The sequence below is a fragment of the Torulaspora globosa genome, chromosome 3 (assembly GCF_014133895.1).
Source record: "Torulaspora globosa chromosome 3, complete sequence".
Classification (NCBI taxonomy): Eukaryota; Fungi; Ascomycota; class Saccharomycetes; order Saccharomycetales; family Saccharomycetaceae; genus Torulaspora; species Torulaspora globosa.
The window spans coordinates 946801-970992 of record NC_050729.1 but is presented as its reverse complement, the minus strand read 5'-3'; the positions used below and the strand labels follow the sequence as shown (position 1 = coordinate 970992).

Below are 24192 nucleotides of genomic sequence, written 5' to 3'. Positions count from 1 at the left end.
CGGCTGCTTCAAAACGGACTTCCAAGATGAATTACTTCACCATCAAGCAATGCTACTATACCGGGGACTATCCGCAGACTTTGCAGGAGATCGCCAAGCTCAATAAGGTCACTGATGACACGTTGACTTTCTACAAGCACAGTGCAAGTCTGGCACTGGGAAGATTTGAGACGGTGGAGGGGTCTGGCAAGCTTGACCGGGCTTTCAAGGGCTACTACGAGTTTTTGCAGTCGAAGGATATTTCGCAATTGAAGCAGCTAGTTTCCAGGGACAACGGCTCGCCATTTGAGCTGTTCCTACTGGCCCTGGCAGAGTCGGTGCTGGGCAATTTTGAAGAAGGTCTGCAGACCTGCGTTGCAGGCATTGACAACGACGAGCCGGTGGGAACCCCGGAACTGCTGCTGCTTGCGGTACAGATCGCTCTTCTCATGGCACGTCCGTCGACTGCGTCCACCATGCTGGGAAACTATGCAAGTGCCAACGAGGAGCTGCTGTCCAGCGAAGATGAACTGATCGTGAATCTGGCAGAATCGTACATCAAGTACGCCGCCAACCAGGAGACCACCAGGTCCAACTTCTACTATTTCGAAGAGCTGTCCCAGAGCGTTCCGACCTGGAAGACCCAGCTCGCTCTGCTCAACTCACACCTGCAACAGGGCAACCTCCCAGAGGCCAGCGCCGTCGTCGAGCTACTGGAGAGCGAGCATTACGCCGAGGGACAGAAGGAAGTCGCCAGACTGTACAGACCGCACTTCCTTGCCAGCAAGATTTCTTTGTCGATCGCTCTCAACCACGGTGACGCTGACGAGCTCAGAGAAGAGCTGGCACAGCTGGCACCAGACAGCGCCTTCAGCAGCTCGCACAGGGACCTACAGGCCAAGTTCGACGAGCTGGTGGCCAAATACAGCTCATAGATGCTATGCTACCTACAGTGGTCTATTCCACGTGATATATCTTCTATAGTAGATAAATTTCAGGCCCTTATAAGAGACAGTAAGAACCAGTCAAGTACTGCTCAATAGGCTTCCTCCGGTCGGTATTGTGCTCTCGAGCGGCAGCTAGGTGTAGTGGCAATGAGTGAGTTGAGTGATGCTGAGAAACGCAGGTTGCTGAGGGAAAGAAGGCAGAAAAAATTCGGTAATGGTGGTGCCAGTTCAAGGTTGAATAAGATTACGGGACAGGTGCCGGATAGTCAGTTGGATACCAGCTCCCCGTTGGACTCGCCATCGAGTGCGGAAGCGTCGGAAACTCCGGTTTCTTCAGAGCGTGCTGTGGGCAATACGGCCAGTACACTGGAAATGGACGAGCTGATTGCTAGCGTATCGAAACCTCCTTCATCTGGAATGCCTCCCAGGAGCCAGGGTACGAGATCTGTACGGGAAGATGGGTCGAAATCACCGCAAAGCGCAGATCCGCAGTTAGATCTGTTCAAACGGCTGATGGGATCGCAGCAGTCGGACGGGTCTGAACCAGATTTGATGTCCATTTTTCAGTCAATGAACGGAGATGGTGACGGCGAGACTCCAACACCATTCGAGACGGAGCCGGTCGACCAGAGGATGTTGGATTACCACAATTTTTTGGTCAACCGTCTCAAGGCGTGGTCTATTCTTCTGAAATGGCTGATCCTTTCGCTATATGTTTACCTGATCACCAAGGAATCTGCGTCGCACAATCTTTCCCTGCCTCAGTGGCTCATCGAGCCTTCCAGTTTCTTCCCCGTCTTCGTTGGTTTCGAGATCGTCGCGACCTCTATTTACTATCAAAGGCTGCAGTCTATCGAGAAGAGCAACAATGTCGACACTTTGCGAAACAACAGCAAAATCGCCAAGCTGGTATCGCTGCTACCTGCGCAAGGACATCCTATTGCGAATCTGAAGGGCAAAATTCTCATGGCTCTTCAGTACTGGGACGTGTTGTCAATGCTCATCACTGATGTTTGCTTCGTTTTGATTGCCATGGGCGTTTGTAGTTATCTATAGTAGACCTACTTAAGAATAAGAATAAATAATTTGGTTGTTCTTTCCGTATTTGCAGTTAGTTGTTATCTTGGCCTATGATCTCGGTCCAAGTCTTGCCCTCTTTCCTGAGCTCTTCAGCAACTTCGTCCTTGATCTTAGCAACCAAGCCTGGCCCGGCGTAGGCAAAGGCGGTGTAGAGTTGAACAAAAGTGGCACCGGCTTTGGCAAACTCAATCGCGTCTTTACCACTCGAAATACCACCGCAGCCAACAAGTACTAGACCTGAACCTTTGGCATATTTGGCGACGCTCTTCAGTGCGTTGAGAGCGATAGGTTTCAACGGTTTTCCCGAAAGACCACCAACTTGATTTCTCAAATGATCTTCCGGGGTGATCAAATCCGTCGGTCTCTGAACAGTGGTGTTGGAGACTATAATACCATCTATCTTGGACTTCTTGGCGGACTCAACAATCGATTTCAGTTCCTCTTCTGACAAGTCAGGCGCGACTTTGACCAAAATCGGTGGTTTGTGAGAAGAATGACCCAACGCATCACCTTCGCCAATCAGTGAATCTCTCTTGGTCACCACCTGGCAGAGAAGGTTGGTTAGCTTGCTCGAGTCCTGCAAATTTCTCAAACCTGGAGTGTTAGGCGACGAGACGTTGACGACTAGAACATCGGCCAAAGCCTGAAATTTCTCAACTCCCTTTAAATAATCATTGACAGTATCGCCATGCTTGTTCTTGCCCAAGTTGACGGCCAGCAATTTGTCCCTATAGAGAGACAGGTTCTCAATGGCTTCCTTATCGGCAAAATACGACTCTAGAAATCGAGATACACGGGCGGCAAGATTCCCTTGCACTTCTTCGTGCCCTGCAGAATTGAATCCATACCTGTTGATCACAGCACCATCCTGAGGCAATCTGAAGAACCTTGGTTTTGGATTCCCAGGTTGGGCTTTTGGTGTGACACTACCAACTTCCATATAGCCAAATCCTGTAGCAAATATACCATCAACAGCCTCGGCATCCTTGTCAAGACCTGCAGCACATCCAATTGGGTTAGTTAGAGTTTTGCCAAACACTTCAACATGCAGAGAGGCAGGATCCTTGTCGAACAGCAACTTTGGAGCGAGCCCCCATTTCAATAGCCAAATACCAAGCCTATGCCCTTTCTCAGCATCTGGCGTTATTAACCTGATCAATGGACAGAACAGATACTGATGAACTGCAGATCTAGCGTCTGTGGCGTACAAACAGGCTGCACTTGCACCTAGTAGACCTGCCGCATAGAGCAACGACTTTGCTCCTACGTTAGACTTCAAAGTTTGATGACCGGGGTTACCACCAAAGAGGAATCTCTTTGAAGCCACTTGAAATCCATTTCTAGCAAACATTGGATCTGTAAACCCTCGCAAACGGAGCAATCTGTCAAGTTGGCTCTACGTTGACTCGTTAAGACTAGTCTAGAAGTGAAAAAAGTCGCTTAACTATGGCGAACCTGGCAGTGGCAGCTTTCAAGATTCAAGAGAGATCCTATAGCTTCGAAATACTACGCTGTTTGATCTACTTAGCTTAAGATGCTTCAAGAGGAGCGTCGATCAGGCACTTGTTCAGAAGTTCAGCCTGTGCGATTGAAACGAAACTGATAACGCACCAGCAACAACTTTTGAACACTCGGATCGCTCTCAAACATGCAGAATATGGCATGAGCCCTAATTGGCTTCATAGCACCGTTTGTGTGGTTGCTCACTCGCGTCCAAACGGCGAGCTGGGGACCTGCCGATCATAATGTGTTGTTCAGCACCATACATGGAGCCAATGCAATTTCTGCTCATTGAGAGACGTTCAATTGATGGGACGAAAGAGGTAGCATATTTCTCGACTGCTCTTCCTGTCAAGATCTTTTAGCTGCTAAGCCGGGAATACTTGCCCAAAACACACACTTTGATAAGCAAATCTCGGGGAAGTTGATCAGATTTGCCCCCGCAGGTCCAGATAGCAGGCAATTGGACACTCTACTGCTATTGACCAGCTGTTTGAAGTTTTCATCGTTGTCACTACTAGGCTTGAGTGGAAAAATTTTAGCTCATCGCATCAAAGTTATAGTGAAAGAGCAGCACAAGATTTGAAAAGTAGACCGAATAGCTAGATTTAGTCCATCAAACTGGTTAGTATTTGAGCTACAAGATGGCAAAACCGAGTGGCAAAAGGAGAGAAAACCAGGAGGCGTTTGAAAGGGCTCCCAGAGCTGGTGTTAACAAGTCGCGCAGGAAGATCAGAGATAAGAAGCTGAGAGCTGGCTTGAAGAGGATAGATGAGCAATATAATCATGCAGTTTCATCCGCAGCCGCGACCCAGTATCTGTTGCCCGAATCGGCAGGTTATTTAGAAGCTGAAGATGAGATGGAAAAGACTTTCAAGGTTAAGCAAGACGAAATCAAAGAAAGCGTGGATGCCAGTACGGCAAACAAAGCATTGAATCTTTCTTTGAAAGAATTTGGGCCATATTACATCAATTACTCGAGAAACGGGACAAGTTTACTGATCGCTGGTCGCAAGGGCCATATTGCGTCAATGGATTGGCGGAAAGGCGCTCTCCGCGCAGAGCTTAATGTCAATGAGGCTTGTTATGCGGCCACGTACCTCCAGAATGAACAGTTCTTTGCTGTAGCTCAAAAAAAATACACCTTCATCTACGATCATGAAGGAGTCGAATTGCATCGTCTAAAGCAGCACATAGAGGCCAGGCATCTGCAGTTCCTACCGTATCATTATCTGCTTGCCACCGCAGGAGAGACTGGTTGGCTCAAATATCAGGACGTCTCGACGGGACAACTGGTAGCGGAACTTAGAACTAAGCTGGGTCCTACAACGGCAATGGCCCAGAACCCTTGGAACGCTATCATGCATTTAGGCCACAGTAATGGTACTGTGACGCTTTGGTCGCCATCGATGCCTCAGCCATTGGTCAAATTACTCTCTGCGAGAGGTCCGATTACGAGTATTGCCATCGATAGGGCCGGATACAACATGGTAACAGCGGGCGCAGATCAATCAGTCAAAATCTGGGACATAAGGAACTTCAAAGAGCTACATACAATCGATAACTTTCCAACGCCCGCCTCGAATGTTTGTATATCGGATACAGGTCTTGTTGCAATCTCCCGCGGTCCTCATTTACAGTTATGGAATAACGCATTGAAAGCTGGAGCAGAGAACAAACCCTGCTTTGGATCCATGGGACGGAATTATAGAAATACCCCTTACATGTCTCATCTCATGCCAGGTAATAAGATAAACAATATGCAGTTTGTGCCTTTCGAAGATCTTCTGGGTACGGGTCACAATGATGGTGTGACAAATCTCATTATACCGGGTGCTGGTGAAGCCAATTACGATGCTCTAGAAATAAATCCTTTCGAGACGAAGAAGCAGAGGCAAGAGCAAGAGGTAAGAACCCTGTTGAACAAATTACCGGCTGACAGTATAACTCTGGATCCAAATGTGATAGGCACTGTCGAGAAGAACGCTTCCAGTCGAAGATTGACTGCGAAGGACTTAGCAGAGATAAGTAACGAAAACCTGGATAAGGCAAAACTTAACAAAGATATTCCCCAGGTTAGACCCGATGTCAAGGGCAAAAACTCAGGATTGCGCTCATTTCTTCGTAAGAAGACTCATAATGTTATTGATGAAAGGAAACTAAGAGTCCAAAGACAGATGGAAAAGGAAAAGAGCGCTCGTCAAAGAAAGCACCAGGTTAAGCAGGGTCTGATTACCGAAGATCATAAAGACTTGGTAGACGAAGCACTCGGAAGATTTTCATGACAGCGAGCCAGCAGTGTTTAATTACTTGCTTTTTTCGTTATTCATTTTTAGATGTTGCATTGTATAACACTATATGATATTAATCATTTGCCTATACGTTAGGATAGTTCAAATCGTCCTCCACTTTGAATGGGGTAGGAAGAGGCGCATTTATGTCTTTGGTCTGCCTCACGGTTTCAATCAGCTCTACAGGCTCATTAGGACTTTTATCAGTCACAATCATGATGTCGTTCACCCCTTTAAACTTACGGATAGGGATGAAACGATCATCCTTGTTAAAGGAGATGTATCTGGCTTGCTGGGGCAGTATACGGGACATATTCTCGACTTTGTAAGGCTTGGCAGAGTATTTAACTTTATTAGGCTCGTCCTCCTTGTCTTTATTATCCCGTTCTTTGGTCGGCTCTTGTTTATCCTCTTCCCTATCCCTCGAAGATTTATCATCCTCACTTTGATCTTTTTCTTTCTTAGTCTTCTTCGCTCTTGCTTTGGCCCTAGCTGTGGTCGATAGAACCGCTGTAGCAACCTTCTCAACTTCCTTGTCTGCTGCCTCCTCATACATCTTTGGATAGCCGAAAATGTCTTGCTTAGCGTGACAATTAAGCTCAAACTTAGGAATACTGAGATCTGATCCACGAACCCCAATTACGGTAGTTGGAGTAAAAGAGAGGGATAAGAAGTGTGCAAGCGGAAACCAATACCAAAACTGTGAAAACATAGCCAGTCCCACGATGGATTTCGTGTCCAAAGTTCCCATTTCCGTATTCTCCAGATGAATTGTTACATTTCGCCCACCAGCATTCATGATACCTTGAGCCACACAAGCTCCAAACTTTGCCAGCCCTTCTTGGTGCTTGTTTGTTACAACGCTCAAGAAATTCTGATTAATTTCGGATACCTTTGCGTTTAATTTATCAGTTTGCTGTATCAGGATCATGGATAAAGCAATCATGGCCGCTTGACGAACGAAGTCGACAGGATCCTTCGTCAAAGGTTCTAAGACTTCGATGGCGGATGGCAGTACCCTACCAGCGCATGCGATACCAAGAGCGAATGCCGTACCACATCTGACATGCGCGTTGTGTGATTTCGACAGTAGCTCAACAATACGGGGAACAGTTGTGTAATCGCGAATTAGAACAAAACCTAATGCAATGACAGCGGCTCTTCTAACATCATCATTAGAATCGGACACTGCAATGTGAAGCAGCCTCTTAACAGCCTTATTGTCTCCAGTACCTGCATAAGCTAAAGCAACAGTAAAAGCTCCACCATAACGCAGCAGCGCTTCTTCACTACCTGACATGCTTGAAATTAAACTGTCAGCCTTCTCCTGACGGCCATAGCTGATCAAGGACAAGCCGACCGCCAGACCACGCGTGATATTACCATGCTGAGTTTCCTGTGCATAAGTCAACATGTCATGAACGGCGGACTCGTTACCAGTTCCTAACATCGTTAGCCCCATACCCATTGCAGCAGCTTCACCCGAGACCGCAGAATCATTATACAGCACCTCCTTTAACGACTCATACACCTCTATGCTTGCTGAACCCATTGCAGCAAGACCGATACCTAAAGAAGCGCCATGCAGCAACACATCAATGTCTTCGTCGCCGGTAGCCGAACTGTTTTCAACAATATTTGACTTCAAATAGTCGATGATGTCTCTACCAAACCCCGCATAAATCAACCCCAGGGCGTATAACGAGCCACCCTTGATATAACGAGAAGTGGACCGGCTCCCAGGCAAATAGGGTGCCATTATTTTCTTCCCATCCGAAAGGTTACCCCTATGGATGACACCCAATGAAGCCGTTGCTGTAAATTTGGCCCAGTTTTGAGCTTTGCCTAGCCAGGTTAGATTCGTCTTTATAAATGTATTGTCGGTCGTACCGGCATGCATAAACCCATTTGCCACACTCACGGCAGTATGGAATAATGAGAACTTCCCATCTAGGGAAGATTTGCACTTGTTTAATAATCCAATGTCAATGTTTTTATTTTTTAACAGAAAAGTATTATGGTAGTCGCACGTCGGTAGGCCAGATAAAATGTCTAGCAATCTTGAGTCGTAATCCTTTGCCGACAATTCGTCCGACAGTGAATCTAGCAATTCCTGGGGGCCTGAAGAAACAAGGTCAAATGCAATTTGGTAAGATACTTGAATATCTTCATGGCGGTTCAAATTCTCGAATAGCCTAACAGCCAATGACGAATCGTTCAAATTTACCACAATCTTTGAAACGGTAAAGTAATCGGGGGACTTCATATCAGTCACAACATCGAATAATGCCTTCAGTAAGCTCGCTTTAAACTCACTACTGCCGATGATTGTCGTAGTTACCGTCAACACATAATTGATCAGCTTCAGAGCATTCGCTTCAGAGTCCTGGTCCAGCCTCGAATGCAAAATCTCTTCAACTAAATCTTGTCTAAAAGCTTCCAGAGCGATTCCTAGTGCCAGCTTAAATTCACCAGCGTTCACGCATTTTGATATCATTCTCTCAAAAACAGCCTTCAGTTTCTCATCATCCTCGACTTCAACATCCCGGCTCTCATAACGCTGTTTGGACTGTCTAATGTACATTTCAATACTTTGAGACACTATTGTTTCAACATATTGAGATTTCTCGTCCATATCAAAGCAATCTCCAGCAGCTAATGCAAACCTTACCGCGGTCTCGTACTCTCCTAGGTTGTAATACACCTTCGAGGCGATCAGTGCTGCCATTTGTCTATCGGGAAACGCTCCATCATCGTACAGCGCCTCGATTTCAGCGATTCCATTAGAAATCTCAGACCACAACACATCGACCACATCATTGATGGATTTCAATGCATAACTTTTAACAGAATCGTCCTGTTCTTTCAACAGCGCCAACAGGGGCTCCGCTGAAGTCAATGACATACTCACTCAATTCGATAAACAACAAAATCGGTTACTATCTACAGCCGATAGTTACGCTTCCACTAGCCTCCCGTGCCCCTAAGTCAGTAACCTGTCGATTGGGACCTCTAATATCCCTGACCTATTCTACTCTTAACTGATATACCGCCCATTAGTATATTTGCCACCGACAATCCAAATAGATCTTCTTCGTGTAAGGCGATCTCAATCATTCTGTTACCCGGCTCACATATGCTGTCTTTATATAATACGTTATAATGGCTGGAGATGAGTAGCTTGGTGCCTCCATGAGATGGCTTAATCCTTTATAAAAGTTTCTATGTGCTTAAATTTGTCTTGAAAGGGTATTTGTATCCCTTAGTTTTAGTAAAGCAATCTGATGGAGATCTTGGCGTCAGTCTGGTTCAGCTCAGTGTAAATATCCTTGATATCGCTTTGATTGACGTTGGAAATATCTGCCATTAGGTACGCAATGTCACCATTGGAGTCAGAAAATTGCTTTTCGATGTTGTGGTTGGACAAAATGTTGTTGACCGTTTTCAAAACACCTGGAACGTTGTGGTGGATATATAGAACACGGACGGTGTTTTCCTGGTCGTAATCCAGCGACCTCAAAGAAACTTCTGGGAAGTTCACAGAACCAACAGAGTTACCCTCGTTGATGTACTTCGTCAACGCGGTGGAAACTTCGACACCGATTGCGCTCTGTGCTTCTTCGGTGGAACCACCAATGTGTGGGGTAAGAATGATGTTTGGTAAAGAGACAAGTTCGGAGGTCCAGTTGTTCAGGTCATCATTGAAAGCGCCAGCACCATTCTTACCTGGTTCGTGTGGGAAAACGTCCAACGCTGCGCCCGCAATTTTGTTAGCCTTGCATGCCTGTACCAGAGCAGGAATGTCAATGACAGTACCTCTTGAAGCGTTGATGACGTACGCACCATCCTTCATAGCTGCAAACTGAGGGGCTGAGAGCATGTTCTTGGTTTCGGGAGTAGCTGGAACATGGCAGGTGACAAAATCGGATTTCTTTAGCAACTCATCCAACGTTGGAACTTGTTTCGCAGTACCTAACGCCATGATAGTGACCACGTCGTAGTAAAGAACGTGCAGACCCATCGCTTCGGCAAGAACTGACAACTGAGCACCGATGTGACCGTAACCAATGATACCCAGAGTCTTACCTCTCACTTCCCAGCACTTGTGAGAAACCTTATTCCATGTACCAGTGTGCAACTCAATTGATCTGTCACCCAATTGTCTGGCCAAACTGATAATCTCAGCGATGACCAACTCGGCAACAGATCTTGAGTTCGAAAAAGGAGAGTTGAACACAGCAATACCATGATTGGTGGCATAGTCGAGATCAACTTGGTTGGTGCCAATGCAGAAACAACCAATGACAACCAGATTCTTAGCGTGTTTCAACACATTGGCTGTTAATCTAGTCTTTGATCTGATACCGACTGCGTGGACATCCTCAATCTTTTTGATCAATTCTTCTTCTGGTAGCGAAGACTTGTAAAACTCGACCTGGTAGCCTTGTTCCTTGAAGATTGCGATAGCCGTCTGGTTGACATTCTCAAGGAGCAGAATTTTCATGTCTCCAGTGGAAAATGGCTTGAGCACCTTAGCGTGCTTGGAAGTGCTCATGCGGCGAGGAAGGGTATCCATGAACGATTGCGTTGGAGATGTTGAAACAGCTCCTGGCGAACCTGACAAATTAATAGCATTTTGAAAGCTGTTTTTCAAGTTGTCGATATCGAGACCTGACATGATTTCGAACTTGCTTGACGGGTCTTCAAAATGAACCGACTATGTCAATCCGATCGATTCCACTAAAAGCTCACTTTCCTTCGATAGTAAAAGTGATTTTGTTATATAGGTCGCAGCTGTGCATTTTTTCAGTTGACTCAGTCTGAAAAAATAATTGAAATAATGCCTGATATTAGTCAAAGACAATTAACCCAGAAAAAAAAAAATGTGGCACTCTGTCAGTGAGGCGGAACAATCTTCACATACGACAGAATAGAATTAGCAGCCAGTGGCTCACTACTTTCGATGACTGATCGTACTCGAATGCGGAAATTTGCGCAGTTGTCGGTTGCATTTCTTGCGGCTGCCTTGCGCGTATCCAGTAGCAGGCTTGGCTATTAGGCACCGGGCTGGAACGAGCCTTGTGGGAAAGCGAGGAAGTTTGATGACTCCTGTCGATTCAACCGTTGATTCTTTCATAAGTATTTCAGTATCATCATCTGTCGCTCGCCTTGGGTTCCCCTTTGGCGCTCCAGCTTGCTCCGACGTGCTTGTCCCCTCTCATGACGCATTTTGCACCTTGGTGCCAATTTAGAGTAGCGGGCGTCTCTAGCTCTTGCTCAAGTACGGCTAGATGGAGTCGGTGAATTCAATGGTTGCTTTAGGTCTTGTCAAAAAACGATCAGTGAGATACTTAGCCGAGTTTTCCTTTTCATTCGAGCCCCTGTCCAAAAGGCTTGCTAGCCATCAAGTGATTGCTGGCAGCTGTGCTAGCGATGTTCCGTTAATGATTGTGCGAAGATCTCGGATAAAATTCCGCCAGGCAAGTCGGCACAAGGAGCCTCTCAAACAACAATTCGTCGATCTGAGTGCTTGAGGACATAATAGTTTTCTTGAGAATATCTCCTATTCCTTGCTGATCTCCTGCAGTAAGAGCTATCTCAAAAGATAATATCAACGCATCCACCAAGCACTCGTTTATTTGGGCGACTTGCTTTGGTACACATTTTTTCGATAACCTATCATCCCTTAGTTTCTCAGCAATATCGTCGATTAGACGTGTGCAATCCTTCTGCAATCGATGTTGCTCGGCTTATCTTCAGGCGGCAGATCCTTACTTTTGGAATCGATACACAATAATGAAGCGCGGTGCCTCCAATAAAGGTAGTACACCAGTGTCGTGCAATCTACTTTCTCCGTTGGTATCATCTGAATGTATTGAAGAGAATGTCAAGGTTGAAATCTTACCAAGCCATGCAAGCGACTGAACAAAGTTCGCTACATGATCTAATAACTCTTGCGTGTGCCAAGAGGTGAAAGGGCAGTCCGCTCGCCAAGGCGTGCCGTAAGGATGAAGCGATATCGATTTATAGGTAAATAAGCTTATTCTTACGTTTCACTCTATTTATAACCCAATTTAACAGCCTCGTCATAAGTCGGATAGTCTGTGTAACCTTCCTTGGTCATTGCGTAAAAAGTCTCTCTGACATACTTGGTTAGTGGCAAGCCCTTCTCGACACGGTCAACAATATCAGGGTTTGAGATAAAGAACCTACCGTATCCGATCAAAGTTCTGTCATCGGCTACCATTTTCTTCACATCTTCTGGATGCAAAGCTAGATTACCAGCTCTAATGATAGGACCTTTCCAGATCGAGTAAGCGAAGTCGTTGGTGCCTTCATTGTATTCCCCTTGACCTTCGGCATAAAATGGATTCGTGACACGAGGTTCGACGAGATGCACAAAAGCTAGGCGATTACCAGCTTTAGCTCTCTTCTCCAGTTCACCCAAGACGTAGGCATACTGAGCAACGATCAATGGTTCTTGCCCACCGGACATAGTACCGAAAGTACCGTATGGTGAAAATCTGATACCGACTTTGTCGCAACCAATGGCCTCTGTAACAGCGTCAACCACTTCCAGCGTGAAACGAGCTCTGTTTTCAATGGATCCACCGTATTCGTCTGTCCTCTTGTTAGAGATAGGATCTAGAAATTGGTTCAGTAGGTAACCGTTAGCGCTGTGTATTTCAACACCATCGGCACCAGCTTCTATGGAATTCTTGGCAGATTGCACGTACTCCTTGATATATTGTTTGATCTCGTCCTTGGTCAAGCCATGCTGTGGGTTATTGCTCTTGACCGCCTTCTCACGCTGTGTCTCATCCATGTAAACTTCGTCGGAAGCGGACACGTAAGGCAAACCGTCTCTAGCCAAAGTATCAGGGAACGCTTGCCTACCCAAAACCCACAATTGCACCCATACAAAGGATTTGTTCTCATGAATCTTTGCAAAGATTTTCTTCCATTGCTCAAGTTGCTTTTCAGACCAGATACCTGGAGCGTTGTCGTAGCCTCCACTTTGAGCCGATGGGAAAGTGCCCTCGGTTATGATGAAAGTACCTGGCCTTTTCGAGCGCTGGTCGTAGTACTCGATGGCCCAGTCGTTTGGCACATGGCCAGGATGGTGAGCTCTCATTCTGGTCAAAGGTGGCATGACGACGCGGTGCTTCAACTCATTGTTCCCAATCTTGATTGGCTTGAATAGGTTGGTGTCACCCAAAGCAATTGGTTTAAAGTTTTCAACAAATGACATAGCTGATAGAAATCTCTCGATTTGTTGCTCGAATGGTTAAAGACAGGTTATATTACAGGATTCCTTTGCTCAGAACTAATCTCGTCGTACCATTATATCTGAATTGAAGCTAGAATTTCACCGAAGCCATGGCTGTGAGAAAATCGACGCAACCGTCTCCTTCCTCTCTGATGCGGAGCTTACGGTTACTAAGCGAAGTTTACGAATAAGCTTTAGCGGTTGCGGCAGCCATATGGAGTGACTTTGTTAACTTCCAGTACAGCATATTGGTAATGTCCTTCCGAATCTTCCAGGCTTTTTTCTAGGCACGCGGCTCGGAACAATGTTTTTCCGTCGATTTCTCGTCGTTTAGTAAGCAGATCGAGATATCTCGATTAGCAATCTTTATTTGAACATTCTGGTGACGGGGAACAGTGCAGCAGACACCATCTTTCAGCTGTGTACGATGGTTGCAAATGCGGTATGCATTTAGAGGTCCTATTATCGAGCGATCAGGTGACGGGTCAATGAGTACGCACCCTTGGTAAATGCTGGAGCTTGAAACTAACGAACACCCTGACTATGCCCTTAAGAGTCGAGTTTCGTTATCTTGTTCATGCTCGTTTATCCATCCAGGAGACATCCACATTGTTCTCGTCTATGATCTCCTGGTACTCGTCACTAGTCCCGAATAGTTCTCTCCTGAGCTTCTCCATATTGGGGGCCTGTCCGGAGCTGAGACAGATGTCGAGAATAGTGGTGCTGATGTTTTGGAACACAACGGCGCATTTCTTGGTGAAGACCCCACTTCTCTCCGAAATGTTGTAGGATTTCGGCACATTGTTGCATTTCGATTTTGCTTTCAACAAAATCGATGCTCCAGTGGCATAGACAGTAGAGAATGGTGTTGCAGATGGTAAGGGTTCGGAACAATGTAATCCAGTCCAACGGCAGCATCTTTCTCTTGTAGAGTGTGTAGGTATGCTTCAGCGCTTTCAGGCAAAAGTCGCCCAGCTTCGATAGTGATTCCATGGAAGACTTCGGTATTAGCGCCGATGGCCTGTAAGCATTATATTCAATTGCGCGTATCGCATGGAGAGCCAGACATCCGAGCAGTGAAACAATATTGGATCATTGTAATTTTTCAAAGCGCTTTTCTCTCGAATTTTGGCACGCTCACGGTTGTATATCTGGTTGATCTCCTGCGCCAAAGCAGCAAACTCCGGATGGTCCTCGTTATGCCTCTTTCTACATTGAAGAGCTATATTGTATGACGTAGAAGCGAACCTTTCAACTTCATCAATAGATATTATTTCGACATTCTATGCTCCTTCTTTTCATTTGCTTTTCATTTGTTCTAAATTAGATCTTTCTAACAAAGACACACCATCCTTGAGTAGGCCACTCAAAGTGTCAAGATGCTTTCTTAATACTTCCTGCGCGTTATCTTCTGCCGCCTTTACGATCGTTTGCACCGTGTATCTCAAGAGGCATGCGGCTGAGAAAGAGAAATTGCAGCAACTTTTCTCGGCGATTTGCAAGTCTTCAAGCATTTCAAATAACATTAGTATCCCGCGTATCGCTAAAGTGGAACACCTCTTGCACTCGACAGCAGCCAAAATGAACACGTCTACGACATTTTCGTGCTCAGAGTTATTGATCTTCTCTAGACACACGGGTGCTTTTGCTTCGTCTTGAGCATTAAGATGAACTTTCAGCATCAACAGCTTGCTCAAAGGCGATTCTCTATCTTGTGATGAGTTTCCTCTGCTTCACAAAACTCATCGATTTTGGCATAAACAATCTGCAGTGCCCTCTGAATTTTGGCCTTATCTTCATCATTTTCACTTAGCACATTATTCAACGCCAGCTTGTAGTTACCACCTTTTTCCTGCATTTTTCCCGAGTTCCGTTATAAGGTAATAATGCTGGAAAGGGTCTGCGTTGAAGGTTCTTGCACGATCCTTCTTTCCATTGAACCATAAAAATCGTTCAAGCTATCCAATTTCTCGCACTCAGTGATAGTTTTTGCTTGTGTAGTGATAAAAAATCTTGTAATTATGGTTCTATCAAGCCACCAAGCCACCCGTTGATGTCTCTGGGGGGTTCAGTTTGTTCAAAAAGATGTAATCCAGATAGTTGATAGCTTTCTTCGTTTTCCTGGTGGCAAAATCGCTGATTGCGCTGATTGCGGCATCAAAGCTGGTAACGAGGTCGACAGACCTAATCATATTCATGATTATTTCAACGATGGCCCCTTCGCTATCAGATTTGTCCTTCTTTTTAACAAGTTTGACACCCAAAATAAATAAACGGTTCAGCTTTCTTGGGATATGTATTTTGCAATAAATCGATGTACTTCTGGCACTCAGGCACATCCCAGGTAGCTGTGTTGATTGACGATAGAACTTCTATCTTGTTTTCAATCTCTTTACCATCATTGCCTGCGTCGAATATCTCCGAATGTGATAGTCTTTCAGATACCCAGCCTCTGTTCGAATAGATATGTCATGTAAAGTTAGAGCTTGTCCATGCGGTAAGGTGGCATCCAGTGCAAAGGATATCTTTGATCTTAAATACTATAAAGCTCCGTGATGGTGGTCCTCAACGCCGGATTAACTTCTTCCATTTCAACCCTTTCTACTCGAAGTGATACATTTATTGTTTTGTTGTTGATTTTGTGTTCTCGTTACGAACCTCCTAGACTTGCCGCCAAAAGTCCCTGTATTAGTTAAAAAGAGAGAAAGGCAGTTTTTAAAATGCTCGCTATGTGGCGATATATAACTATTGAGAAATTCAGACAGTCCCCTGCTGTTTGATGTAGTGATCTCCATTTTCATCCTTGATCAGGATCCCAGATTTCGCCAGGTTGTCAAACATATCCTGTGGGACCCAACCGCGCGTAGCAGCGAAAGGAGTTGCAACAAGCCTCTCATGGAATGCAGTCAACTGCTTAGCGTGCTTCTCAATTTGCTCCTTTGTGAAGTGAATAGGGTATTTGCCACTACTGACAAGACCGTTTTTGGCAAGTACTTCCCATACTTCCTGCAGCTGAATCAAAGCTTCATCGATCAGCAGATATTCTTCGTCAACTTTTCTCTCAACAGCCGCAATATATGGGCTCCTGAGCAACTTCACAGGCGGCGCAACGGCGGAAATCAATTTAGGTACGCCGCTGTTCAAGGCAGCCTCCCATAAGTACTGATTGCGGGTCCTCTTGAACATGAAGTCGTATTGCGCCTTTTCCGGCTCGGATAGCTTCTCGTAGTCTGGAACGTCTTCTTTCAAGTTGTAAACCTTCAAGCCATCATAAGCTACAAATTGCGGGGCGTTCTGGATGATGAATGGCTTGATAGAGGAGCCTTCGAAATCTAAAAGATAGGGTGTCTTCTCTTCACCAGCGGCTATAATAACGTTCAAAGGGTCTAGGTCTGGGTGATGCAATCTAGGTTTCAGAAGGTCGCCAAGGTTTGGAATAGCTGTGAGTTGGCTATTGAATAAATGAGGACCCACTTTGGACAAGTTGGTGAAAGTATCGGCTTGCTCCTTCAGTATGCTTTCCTCTACTGCTTCAGGAGATGCTTGAGCTTGCTTCAAAGCTAGCCTTGCTTTGGCATTCTCAGTTTCGATTAAACCAGTGTCTTTAATAATGTCCATCGGCCTATTTATAGACCAGGGCCCGAGAAACTTGCGCTGCTCATTGAAGTTAAGAGCAGATTTGTATCTCCAAAAGCAGCGCTCTGCCGTAGGACCAATTCTCCATCTGTTTTGCAGATCAGGATTCGCCTCTCCCTCATAAGCTGGCCGCTCAGACTCGGCATAATCCTTGGCAAAATATAGAGAACCGAACTCGTTGAATTCTATAGAAAGCAGTTTTTTCTGAAAGTCGGCAATTTTTTCGATGACATTCTTAAGAGCAGGATCTGGTTCGTCGCTTTCAGAGTTTTCAGCAAGCGGGTTCCAATCTCTCATCAAGAGGTGGCCATCAATATACTCCTGCAGAATAAACGGCTGTCGAACAGGGTTCAAAGAGTTGATACCGTAACAAAACACCTTTGGTACTTTAATTCCCAATTTCAGATCAGCAAAATCAAGAGTTGCGACCTCGCTTTTGAGCCTAAAAGCAATGGAATTCTCGCTGTCCAACGCGTATGGAATTCTGAGCACAAATGCCTTACCAAGGTTAGTCTCGACCTTGTAGATCCGATGATGCTTACCCTCATGGATGCTAGCCATACTTGTGATTCTAACTTTGTCATTGGGATCGATGGTCCCTACATTCTTCGTGGTGCTGTTATGAGGCAAGGACACAGTCAAATTAGCATTGTAGCTAGGAGGTTTTATCTGACCTTCTTTCTCGGTTTTCGCCAATTCTTTCGATTGGCTATAGAGGTCGTTCAAGACATCAGTCAAACCTTCAATCGAGAAACTGGTTGTTCTCCTCTCTTTTTCGAGCTTGTCATTTTTCAACCATGATCCCCATGAATACTTGAAGAATGCATTTCTTTGAGGATCGTTCTCATCAGATAGTTTGGTAAAAGTCTCGGTCGGCTTGTCGCTTATGAATCTTTTGGCAGCTAAACTAGCTACGACTCCTCGATTAACAGAGGAGCTCAGAGGCCTCAATTTCCCACAGGCCTTCGTTGTTCTCAGCATTCCTACCACAACAAAGACGCTTTGGTCAGATCGAAGTTATTCAAAGTGTCAATCTTGGTTCAAAGGGAAGCGAAAAGTACCTTACTCGGCTTGAAAAATATCTGTATTGCGACACTAATTAACACAAGCTACAAGTAAAACATTCGCTATCAAATGTGCTTCTGCAGTGAAATGGTAGTCTAAAAGTCCTTGAATGCTTAAACTGCACATTATTTTGCCTATTAACACCTATGTAAACACAACCGAATTCCACATCCGCGTATAATTCGGACTGGCCATCATAGACTACCAGAGTCCAATGACTACAAATTGCCAACCAATATTTGCAACTCATCACCCGCCTATACTTTTTCCCCGCTGAGATCGGGTACGCTCACAGGAGGCGACAGATTCCTGATGTTCTGGGAAAACGATGCATCATCGCCCACAGTGCTTACATTGCTCTCAATATCGCTACCGCAGCGACCGGGGACGCCAAGCATATTACCGTCGCTGCCGTTCGAATAAATATCATGATTGCGTCCGGTAGAACTATTCGCATTGGACGAGGCCGCATCCAATTGGTCCGTAGAATTATTGTTCGAGGATGGAGAAAGGTTTCTATCATGGTTCAAAAGGCGCATCTTTTCTCGTAGCGTCATAGGTGGCGCGTTGGGCGAATCGGGATATGAGCCCAGCTTGCCACTGATGGACGACGCCTCCGTGGCCCCGTTCAAATACGGTTTCGTCAATGACAGATGGGAGTGTGATGGGTGATGTAGCTTCTTATACTGGTTGTGAGCCATGGAATTCAAAATATTCAACGAATACTGTGGGATGCCCAGTCTTTTCACTTTTTCTCCCTCCACCCCGTCTTTAGTGGCCATCATAGACACACCAGACGTAACAGAGCCTCGAGACAAGGGTCTCGAGATGCTCTCCTCAGGATCCAATTCATACACAGCCCTAGTAGAGAGATTGTCCACTAGATCTGTCGTCGAAGAGGGCTCATAAAGCGATACTGTAGACGAAATATCCTTTGAGCCAAGTGAAGTCGTAGACTCGGCCATGACCAATATGACGGATTTCGCTGCTATTATATTACGGTCAGCTTACGCCCCTTTAACCAAAACACAATTAACAGATATACACCAAATAATCTGCTGTCTAATTGCAATACTTAATTGCAATGGTTACTTCCATAAGCCAACGCTGGCTTTTGTAGAAGCAGTTTGGCTGCCTTTCTTATCGAATAGGTACTGATAGTAGTTGTCGTATTCCCCGGTGTGGCTGAACATATTACACGAAGAAAGTAAAAAATCTGGAGACCCCTATGCCGTGGACATCACGTTACACGAAATCGACACTATATAAGGTTGGGACGTCAGCGGCTAATTTGTTCTTGTTGTTTGTCTCTTACAAGCGCAAGAGAAGGGTGAATATTCCAGTTTTGGGAATGTCGACACGCCAGATGCTTGCTACGAAGACAGCCAATGCGGCTGCCAAGACGAAGACAAGTCTGAGCACAGAGCAGTCACAGAAGTTGATTCAAACCATGTTGACGATGTCTTTTGGCTGCTTAGCTTTCCTGAGAGGATTATTCCCTGACGAAAACTTTGTAGATCAGCGATTTGTTCCGGAAAAGGTCGAGAAGAACTACAAAAAACTGGGCGGATCGCAGAGTAACTCGATTAAGATAAAGACTCTGGTGCGGGGAAAGTCTAGTGAGGCAGATTTGCTCCTGAACTGGCTGGAGAAAGGTGTTTTCCAGTCGATTAAGTTGAAGTACCTAAAGGCTCTAAGCTTGGGAATATTCTTGAACGAGGATGATCCCACAGATCTGCTGGAGAATTACACTTTCATGTTCGAATATGACGGCTCCGATAATTTTCATATGAAAGTGGGCTGCGACAAGGATAAGGAAATTGATAGCATATCACTTTTAGATTCAAGAAAAATGGCCCAGCAATTGATGAGGAGGTTCATCATTATCACCCAATCACTGGAGCCTCTTCCTCAGAAAAAATTCCTCACTTTGAGACTCATGTTCAATGAGAGAGCTCCGCCAGATTATCAACCGCAGCTCTTTAGAGATGCCACATACGATAGGCCTGCTGTCATTAAGATCCCACATTCGACCGACCCGGATACATTTTCAGTCGGGTCACTGGATACAAAACACCACAAAATCTCTCTCAAAGTTCTTTCTGCTTCAGACTGTGATGTTGATGATTGCCCTGATCTCACCCTTATTGATCCATTTGATCTCATCGACCCGCGACCAGAGACTGGCACCAATCAGAAAGTTACCTGCGGTGATTCGGTGAACAGCCAGACCACCAACAATCTTGGTGATCTTTTGAAGTCCTCTCAACCATACCTGCAACCCACACAAGCTGTTGCCAGCGGAGGGAAGGTCGAAATCCTATGTGAGTGCGGTATGGACTGTCCAAAAGAATCAACGGCGCTTAAAATTTGCAAAAAATGCAGAAAGCGTGTACACGGAGTCTGCTATGGAAATGCAAAAGGCTCAGCAATTGAGGGATGTATGACGTGTGTGTATGGTTCGCAGTTGGAGCTCGATTCAGCCGATTTCAAAGATTTAATGTTGCTCAGAAGATGCTACAGGTATATCGCTCGCCGTCGCACATTTCCTTCCTCAGTAAGCTCATTTTTCAAGCACATACTAGGTGACATCGCATCGGATAGCGAACTTGAACACCGTTTAGCCTTTTGCCTATCAGTTTTATTCCTAGACGGAATTCTAATCTCGGATGGCGAGATAACGAACGACGCCAGTCAAACAAGTAAGAAAACCGCCGCTACTGTAATCGTTGACTGGCCTGGTATAGTAACGCCCAATGAGGGTGAGCTCAGTCAAAATCGAGAGTACTTTTGGTCATTTTGCTACAGTCCCCCAAAGGCGCATTCTTGCATTACTGATGTGCTTGCGGAATCAAGGAATCAAATCGAGGGATGGCTTGGAGAAGTTCAGCAATTGCGAAAATGCCTTTCGGATTCATTACCTTCATCATTCAACCTTCAATCATTAGATATCCGAGACAAAGAGCTAGAATCCGTCTCAGGGAAAAAAAGGAAGCATATCAACTTAGACCAATACTTAGCCAGTTCGATCACCTATGACACGATGGATATGAGAAACGAACCTGAGTTCCAGGCACCGAAGAAGATCAGAAAGATAAGTGTCTCGAAGAAATCCTTGAGAAGCGTATGGTGATCACGTACCTTGCCCAACAGTGGCAATCATCGCTGCTCTGCTTCTGACATTGTGTCTCGTTGAAAAGTGATAGACGCATTTTTTTTCTAGCTATTACGTACTAATCTCCGAAATATCAGGCGAAGTTTTGAATCTTCGGGCTATGGAAAGCCTGTTGGCACGTATTCGAGCGTCCTCGCATGAACACAGATTGCTTACTATGCTCTATTAACAATGCGACATACACAGTATCTTACGATAAGGCTCAAGGGCGAGAATGAAGAACTCTCCCATAAGCAGTAAACAGCTGTTAACAATGCTGCAGATGCAGCATTGTCGCCCAGTCCTGCCGATTCGCCATCTATCCAATAGAAGGCGCCAACCTATGGAAGCTGGACAGGCTCTGCATGAGACCAGGCCGCATTTATTGAAACCTGGGGAGCTCACACCGGGTATAACCGCACTGGAATATCATGAGCGAAGAATGAAATTGGCAAAAGACCTTTCCCCCAAGAGTTGTGCAATAATCACCAGTAATCAGGTCAAATATGCTTCGGGAGCGGTCTTCTACCCATTTCAACAAAGTACCAACTTCTTTTATTTGACCGGTTGGAATGAGCCCGATTCAGTCATGGTCTTAGAAAAACCGACAAATAATTTGAACGATGTTGTCTTTCATATGATTGTTCCACCTAAGGACTCCTTTACTGAGCAATGGGAAGGATTTAGGACTGGTGTGAATGGCGTGAAGGAGATTTTCAATGCAGATGAAGCTGCTGAATCAACCATACTGCCTGCTTATCTAGCAAAAATCATTAATCGAAATGATAATCTTTACTTTGATTTACCGAAGGATAAAACTAATGTCAGCAGCTCAGCACTATTCAGTACCTTCTTTACGACGCAAAATAATTTCAATGGGCATCAAACGATTCATGATGTTATCAAACAAGCGAGCGGTCATAAAAGAATTTTGGGACTCCACAAATCGGTTGCGGAGCTACGAAAGATCAAGTCGTCAGCCGAATTGAGATTGATGAGGAGAGCTGGACAGATCTCGGGTAGAGCATTTAATCAGGCATTCGCAAGGAAATTTCGAAATGAAAGGACTTTACAGGCGTTTCTTGAATATAAGTTTATCTCTGGCGGCTGTGACAAGTCAGCGTATCTACCTGTCGTCGCAACTGGGTCAAATGCTCTGTGTATCCACTACACCAGGAATGATGACGTTGTTTATGATGATGAGATGATTCTCGTAGACGCTGCTGGTTCGCTTGGTGGTTACTGCTCCGATATTTCGAGAACGTGGCCTGCCAATGGCGAATTCTCACAGGCTCAACGGGATCTTTACGAAGCAGTTCTAAACGTACAGAGGAGCTGTATCGAACTATGCAAAGCTTCGAACGGCTACTCCATACATGATATTCACGAAAAAAGTATCGATTATATGAAAATGGAGCTCAGAAATGTTGGATTCAGCGGCATACAAAAGTGGGATGTTAGCAAGCTCTACCCGCACTATATTGGGCATCATCTCGGTTTGGATGTACATGACGTTCCTAGTATCTCGCGGAACGCACCGTTGGGTGAAGGTGAGGTAATCACAATTGAGCCAGGAGTGTATGTTCCAGATGAGCACAATTACCCACCACATTTTAGGAACATTGGTATAAGGATTGAAGACGACATCGCGATAGGCGCAGATACTTACACCAATCTCACTGTCGAAGCTGTAAAGGAAATAGCAGATCTTGAGAATATCATGCAGAATGGAGTATCGACCGAAATACCCGCCGATGTTATCAGTCCCCTAGATTATTGACATTTTCAATTTTCCATTACATGCTAACAGACTTGTACATATCTCCATTGATTACTTCATCAATTTTCAATTACATGCTAACAGACTTGTACATATCTCCATTAATTACTTCATTAACTACCTGAGAGAAAAGACGCGCTCTCAGCATCGCTAATATCGTTTATCTCATCAACATCCATTTCTTCATCCAAAACATATCGATAGGCCGTTCTATCGGTCGCCGACGGGCCTGTATCACTTCTATTATCCCGTAGATTATCGTTGTTCTCTATAATCGCCTCTTGTAGCGAGTCTTTGAGCTGTTTGGTGGTCAAAATCCGAGACTCCAGCGCTCGATTGATGACCTCACGATTTTCCTCCAGTTTTTGCACAACGTTAATCAAAAAAGGGCTACTCCTGTAGTATATGGTATCACCGTCAATCTCAAAATTCAGATGTAAATCTTCCAGCAGTTGCTGAACCTCTTGCTCAACTAATGTTTCCTCAATGTTAAGGGTTCGCGATAAGTAGCTGACCTTCAGTTTATTTGAGATTCTCAAATAAAAGAAATAGACTTTGTTTCTCACAGTAAAACGAGCACTTTCCCAGACTCGAAAGAGGAATAGGCTTTTGCAGCACTTCCTGTCAATTTCGCTGTCCCAAAGGTCCAGGAAACGACCGAAGCATGTGTTGCTGAGAAGTTTCAGGCTTTTTTCCATCAGAGGACATTCTTCCCTAAATCTTGTCAAATTTTCGACGGATAGGAAATCGCCGTAATTGTCGAATGGTGTCGATATTACAACCGATATTGTCGCCATTTGCAACAGTTCCTCTGTTGTGAAGAAGCGATTAGTAGCCGTCGCCAGTAAGATATTCCAAAAATCGGGATCGTCTTTCTCAAACTTGAAGAAGCTCTTACAAAAATCCAAGAACCTCCCCTGCAGGTAATATCCACCGCATATCAGAAGCTGTGTTCGTTTCATAGCCTCCAATTCATCTCTGATCGTATTTTCACTGTGACAGTCAGTCAGTCGGTATTCCAGCTCTTCCAATCCCTTCAAATTATTTGAAAGAAGCAGAAGCTGTGCTATGATTTCTAAGTTCCTGTAGTACTCATTGCTCTCATTAGGCATCGTTTCCAGAATATTTATCGCTTCAGCGTATTCGTGTGCTATGGCTTTGCATAGTGCCAAATGCTTTTTGGTGCCAACTGGAATTATCTCAGCAGTTTCAACGTTACGCAATCCGCTAGCATTGAGTAAATCTCTCCAATGAGGTGATTTGGTATATCGCAAACTAACCAAGTAGTTGATCGCTATCACAGCACATTGTCTCTTGTCATTGGCAGAACTCCTTTCGCTTTTAACAAGAAAGTTAGCCCTCTCAATCAAGATGGGTCCTTCGAATTGCTCCAGCATAATCTCATAGACATTTTAAGCAGATATACCTGTACACTGTCTTCTATAATGTAGAGATTAAAACAATGAAGGTGTATTAATTACTATGCCGAA

At 45.0% G+C, this 24192-nt stretch overlaps 13 protein-coding genes across 13 annotated transcripts; 5 read left to right on the top strand and 8 right to left on the bottom strand.

Moving 5' to 3' along the window:
- Window positions 1-26: 26 nt before the first annotated feature.
- Window positions 27-914, top strand: SEC28 (coatomer subunit epsilon; the record flags this gene model as incomplete). Its single annotated transcript, XM_037283138.1, has 1 exon — window positions 27-914. One exon carries the CDS (start codon window positions 27-29, stop codon window positions 912-914), a length of 888 nt encoding a protein of 295 aa, XP_037139034.1.
- Window positions 915-1073: 159 nt separating this feature from the next.
- GET2 (GET complex subunit GET2) lies at window positions 1074-1982 on the top strand (the record flags this gene model as incomplete). Its single annotated transcript, XM_037283137.1, has 1 exon — window positions 1074-1982. One exon carries the CDS (start codon window positions 1074-1076, stop codon window positions 1980-1982), a length of 909 nt encoding a protein of 302 aa, XP_037139033.1.
- A 55-nt stretch (window positions 1983-2037) lies between these two features.
- HG536_0C05260 (dihydroorotate dehydrogenase 2) lies at window positions 2038-3357 on the bottom strand (the record flags this gene model as incomplete). The annotated part of the gene is made up of 1 exon (XM_037283136.1): window positions 2038-3357. The coding sequence occupies one exon, from the start codon at window positions 3355-3357 to the stop codon at window positions 2038-2040; it is 1320 nt and encodes a 439-aa protein (XP_037139032.1).
- A 793-nt stretch (window positions 3358-4150) lies between these two features.
- On the top strand, window positions 4151-5791 carry UTP7 (Utp7p; the record flags this gene model as incomplete). The annotated part of the gene is made up of 1 exon (XM_037283135.1): window positions 4151-5791. The coding sequence occupies one exon, from the start codon at window positions 4151-4153 to the stop codon at window positions 5789-5791; it is 1641 nt and encodes a 546-aa protein (XP_037139031.1).
- Window positions 5792-5882: 91 nt separating this feature from the next.
- On the bottom strand, window positions 5883-8702 carry RPN2 (proteasome regulatory particle base subunit RPN2; the record flags this gene model as incomplete). The annotated part of the gene is made up of 1 exon (XM_037283134.1): window positions 5883-8702. The coding sequence occupies one exon, from the start codon at window positions 8700-8702 to the stop codon at window positions 5883-5885; it is 2820 nt and encodes a 939-aa protein (XP_037139030.1).
- Window positions 8703-9065: 363 nt separating this feature from the next.
- HG536_0C05230 (uncharacterized protein) lies at window positions 9066-10475 on the bottom strand (the record flags this gene model as incomplete). The annotated part of the gene is made up of 1 exon (XM_037283133.1): window positions 9066-10475. One exon carries the CDS (start codon window positions 10473-10475, stop codon window positions 9066-9068), a length of 1410 nt encoding a protein of 469 aa, XP_037139029.1.
- A 1380-nt stretch (window positions 10476-11855) lies between these two features.
- HG536_0C05220 (alkene reductase) lies at window positions 11856-13049 on the bottom strand (the record flags this gene model as incomplete). Its single annotated transcript, XM_037283132.1, has 1 exon — window positions 11856-13049. One exon carries the CDS (start codon window positions 13047-13049, stop codon window positions 11856-11858), a length of 1194 nt encoding a protein of 397 aa, XP_037139028.1.
- A 660-nt stretch (window positions 13050-13709) lies between these two features.
- On the bottom strand, window positions 13710-14060 carry HG536_0C05210 (uncharacterized protein; the record flags this gene model as incomplete). Its single annotated transcript, XM_037283131.1, has 1 exon — window positions 13710-14060. The coding sequence occupies one exon, from the start codon at window positions 14058-14060 to the stop codon at window positions 13710-13712; it is 351 nt and encodes a 116-aa protein (XP_037139027.1).
- A 1764-nt stretch (window positions 14061-15824) lies between these two features.
- Window positions 15825-17684, bottom strand: AIM9 (Aim9p; the record flags this gene model as incomplete). Its single annotated transcript, XM_037283130.1, has 1 exon — window positions 15825-17684. One exon carries the CDS (start codon window positions 17682-17684, stop codon window positions 15825-15827), a length of 1860 nt encoding a protein of 619 aa, XP_037139026.1.
- Window positions 17685-18025: 341 nt separating this feature from the next.
- HG536_0C05190 (uncharacterized protein) lies at window positions 18026-18733 on the bottom strand (the record flags this gene model as incomplete). Its single annotated transcript, XM_037283129.1, has 1 exon — window positions 18026-18733. The coding sequence occupies one exon, from the start codon at window positions 18731-18733 to the stop codon at window positions 18026-18028; it is 708 nt and encodes a 235-aa protein (XP_037139025.1).
- A 263-nt stretch (window positions 18734-18996) lies between these two features.
- HOP1 (Hop1p) lies at window positions 18997-20901 on the top strand (the record flags this gene model as incomplete). The annotated part of the gene is made up of 1 exon (XM_037283128.1): window positions 18997-20901. The coding sequence occupies one exon, from the start codon at window positions 18997-18999 to the stop codon at window positions 20899-20901; it is 1905 nt and encodes a 634-aa protein (XP_037139024.1).
- Window positions 20902-21157: 256 nt separating this feature from the next.
- ICP55 (aminopeptidase) lies at window positions 21158-22702 on the top strand (the record flags this gene model as incomplete). The annotated part of the gene is made up of 1 exon (XM_037283127.1): window positions 21158-22702. The coding sequence occupies one exon, from the start codon at window positions 21158-21160 to the stop codon at window positions 22700-22702; it is 1545 nt and encodes a 514-aa protein (XP_037139023.1).
- A 113-nt stretch (window positions 22703-22815) lies between these two features.
- Window positions 22816-24099, bottom strand: PCI8 (Pci8p; the record flags this gene model as incomplete). The annotated part of the gene is made up of 1 exon (XM_037283126.1): window positions 22816-24099. One exon carries the CDS (start codon window positions 24097-24099, stop codon window positions 22816-22818), a length of 1284 nt encoding a protein of 427 aa, XP_037139022.1.
- Window positions 24100-24192: the final 93 nt, after the last annotated feature.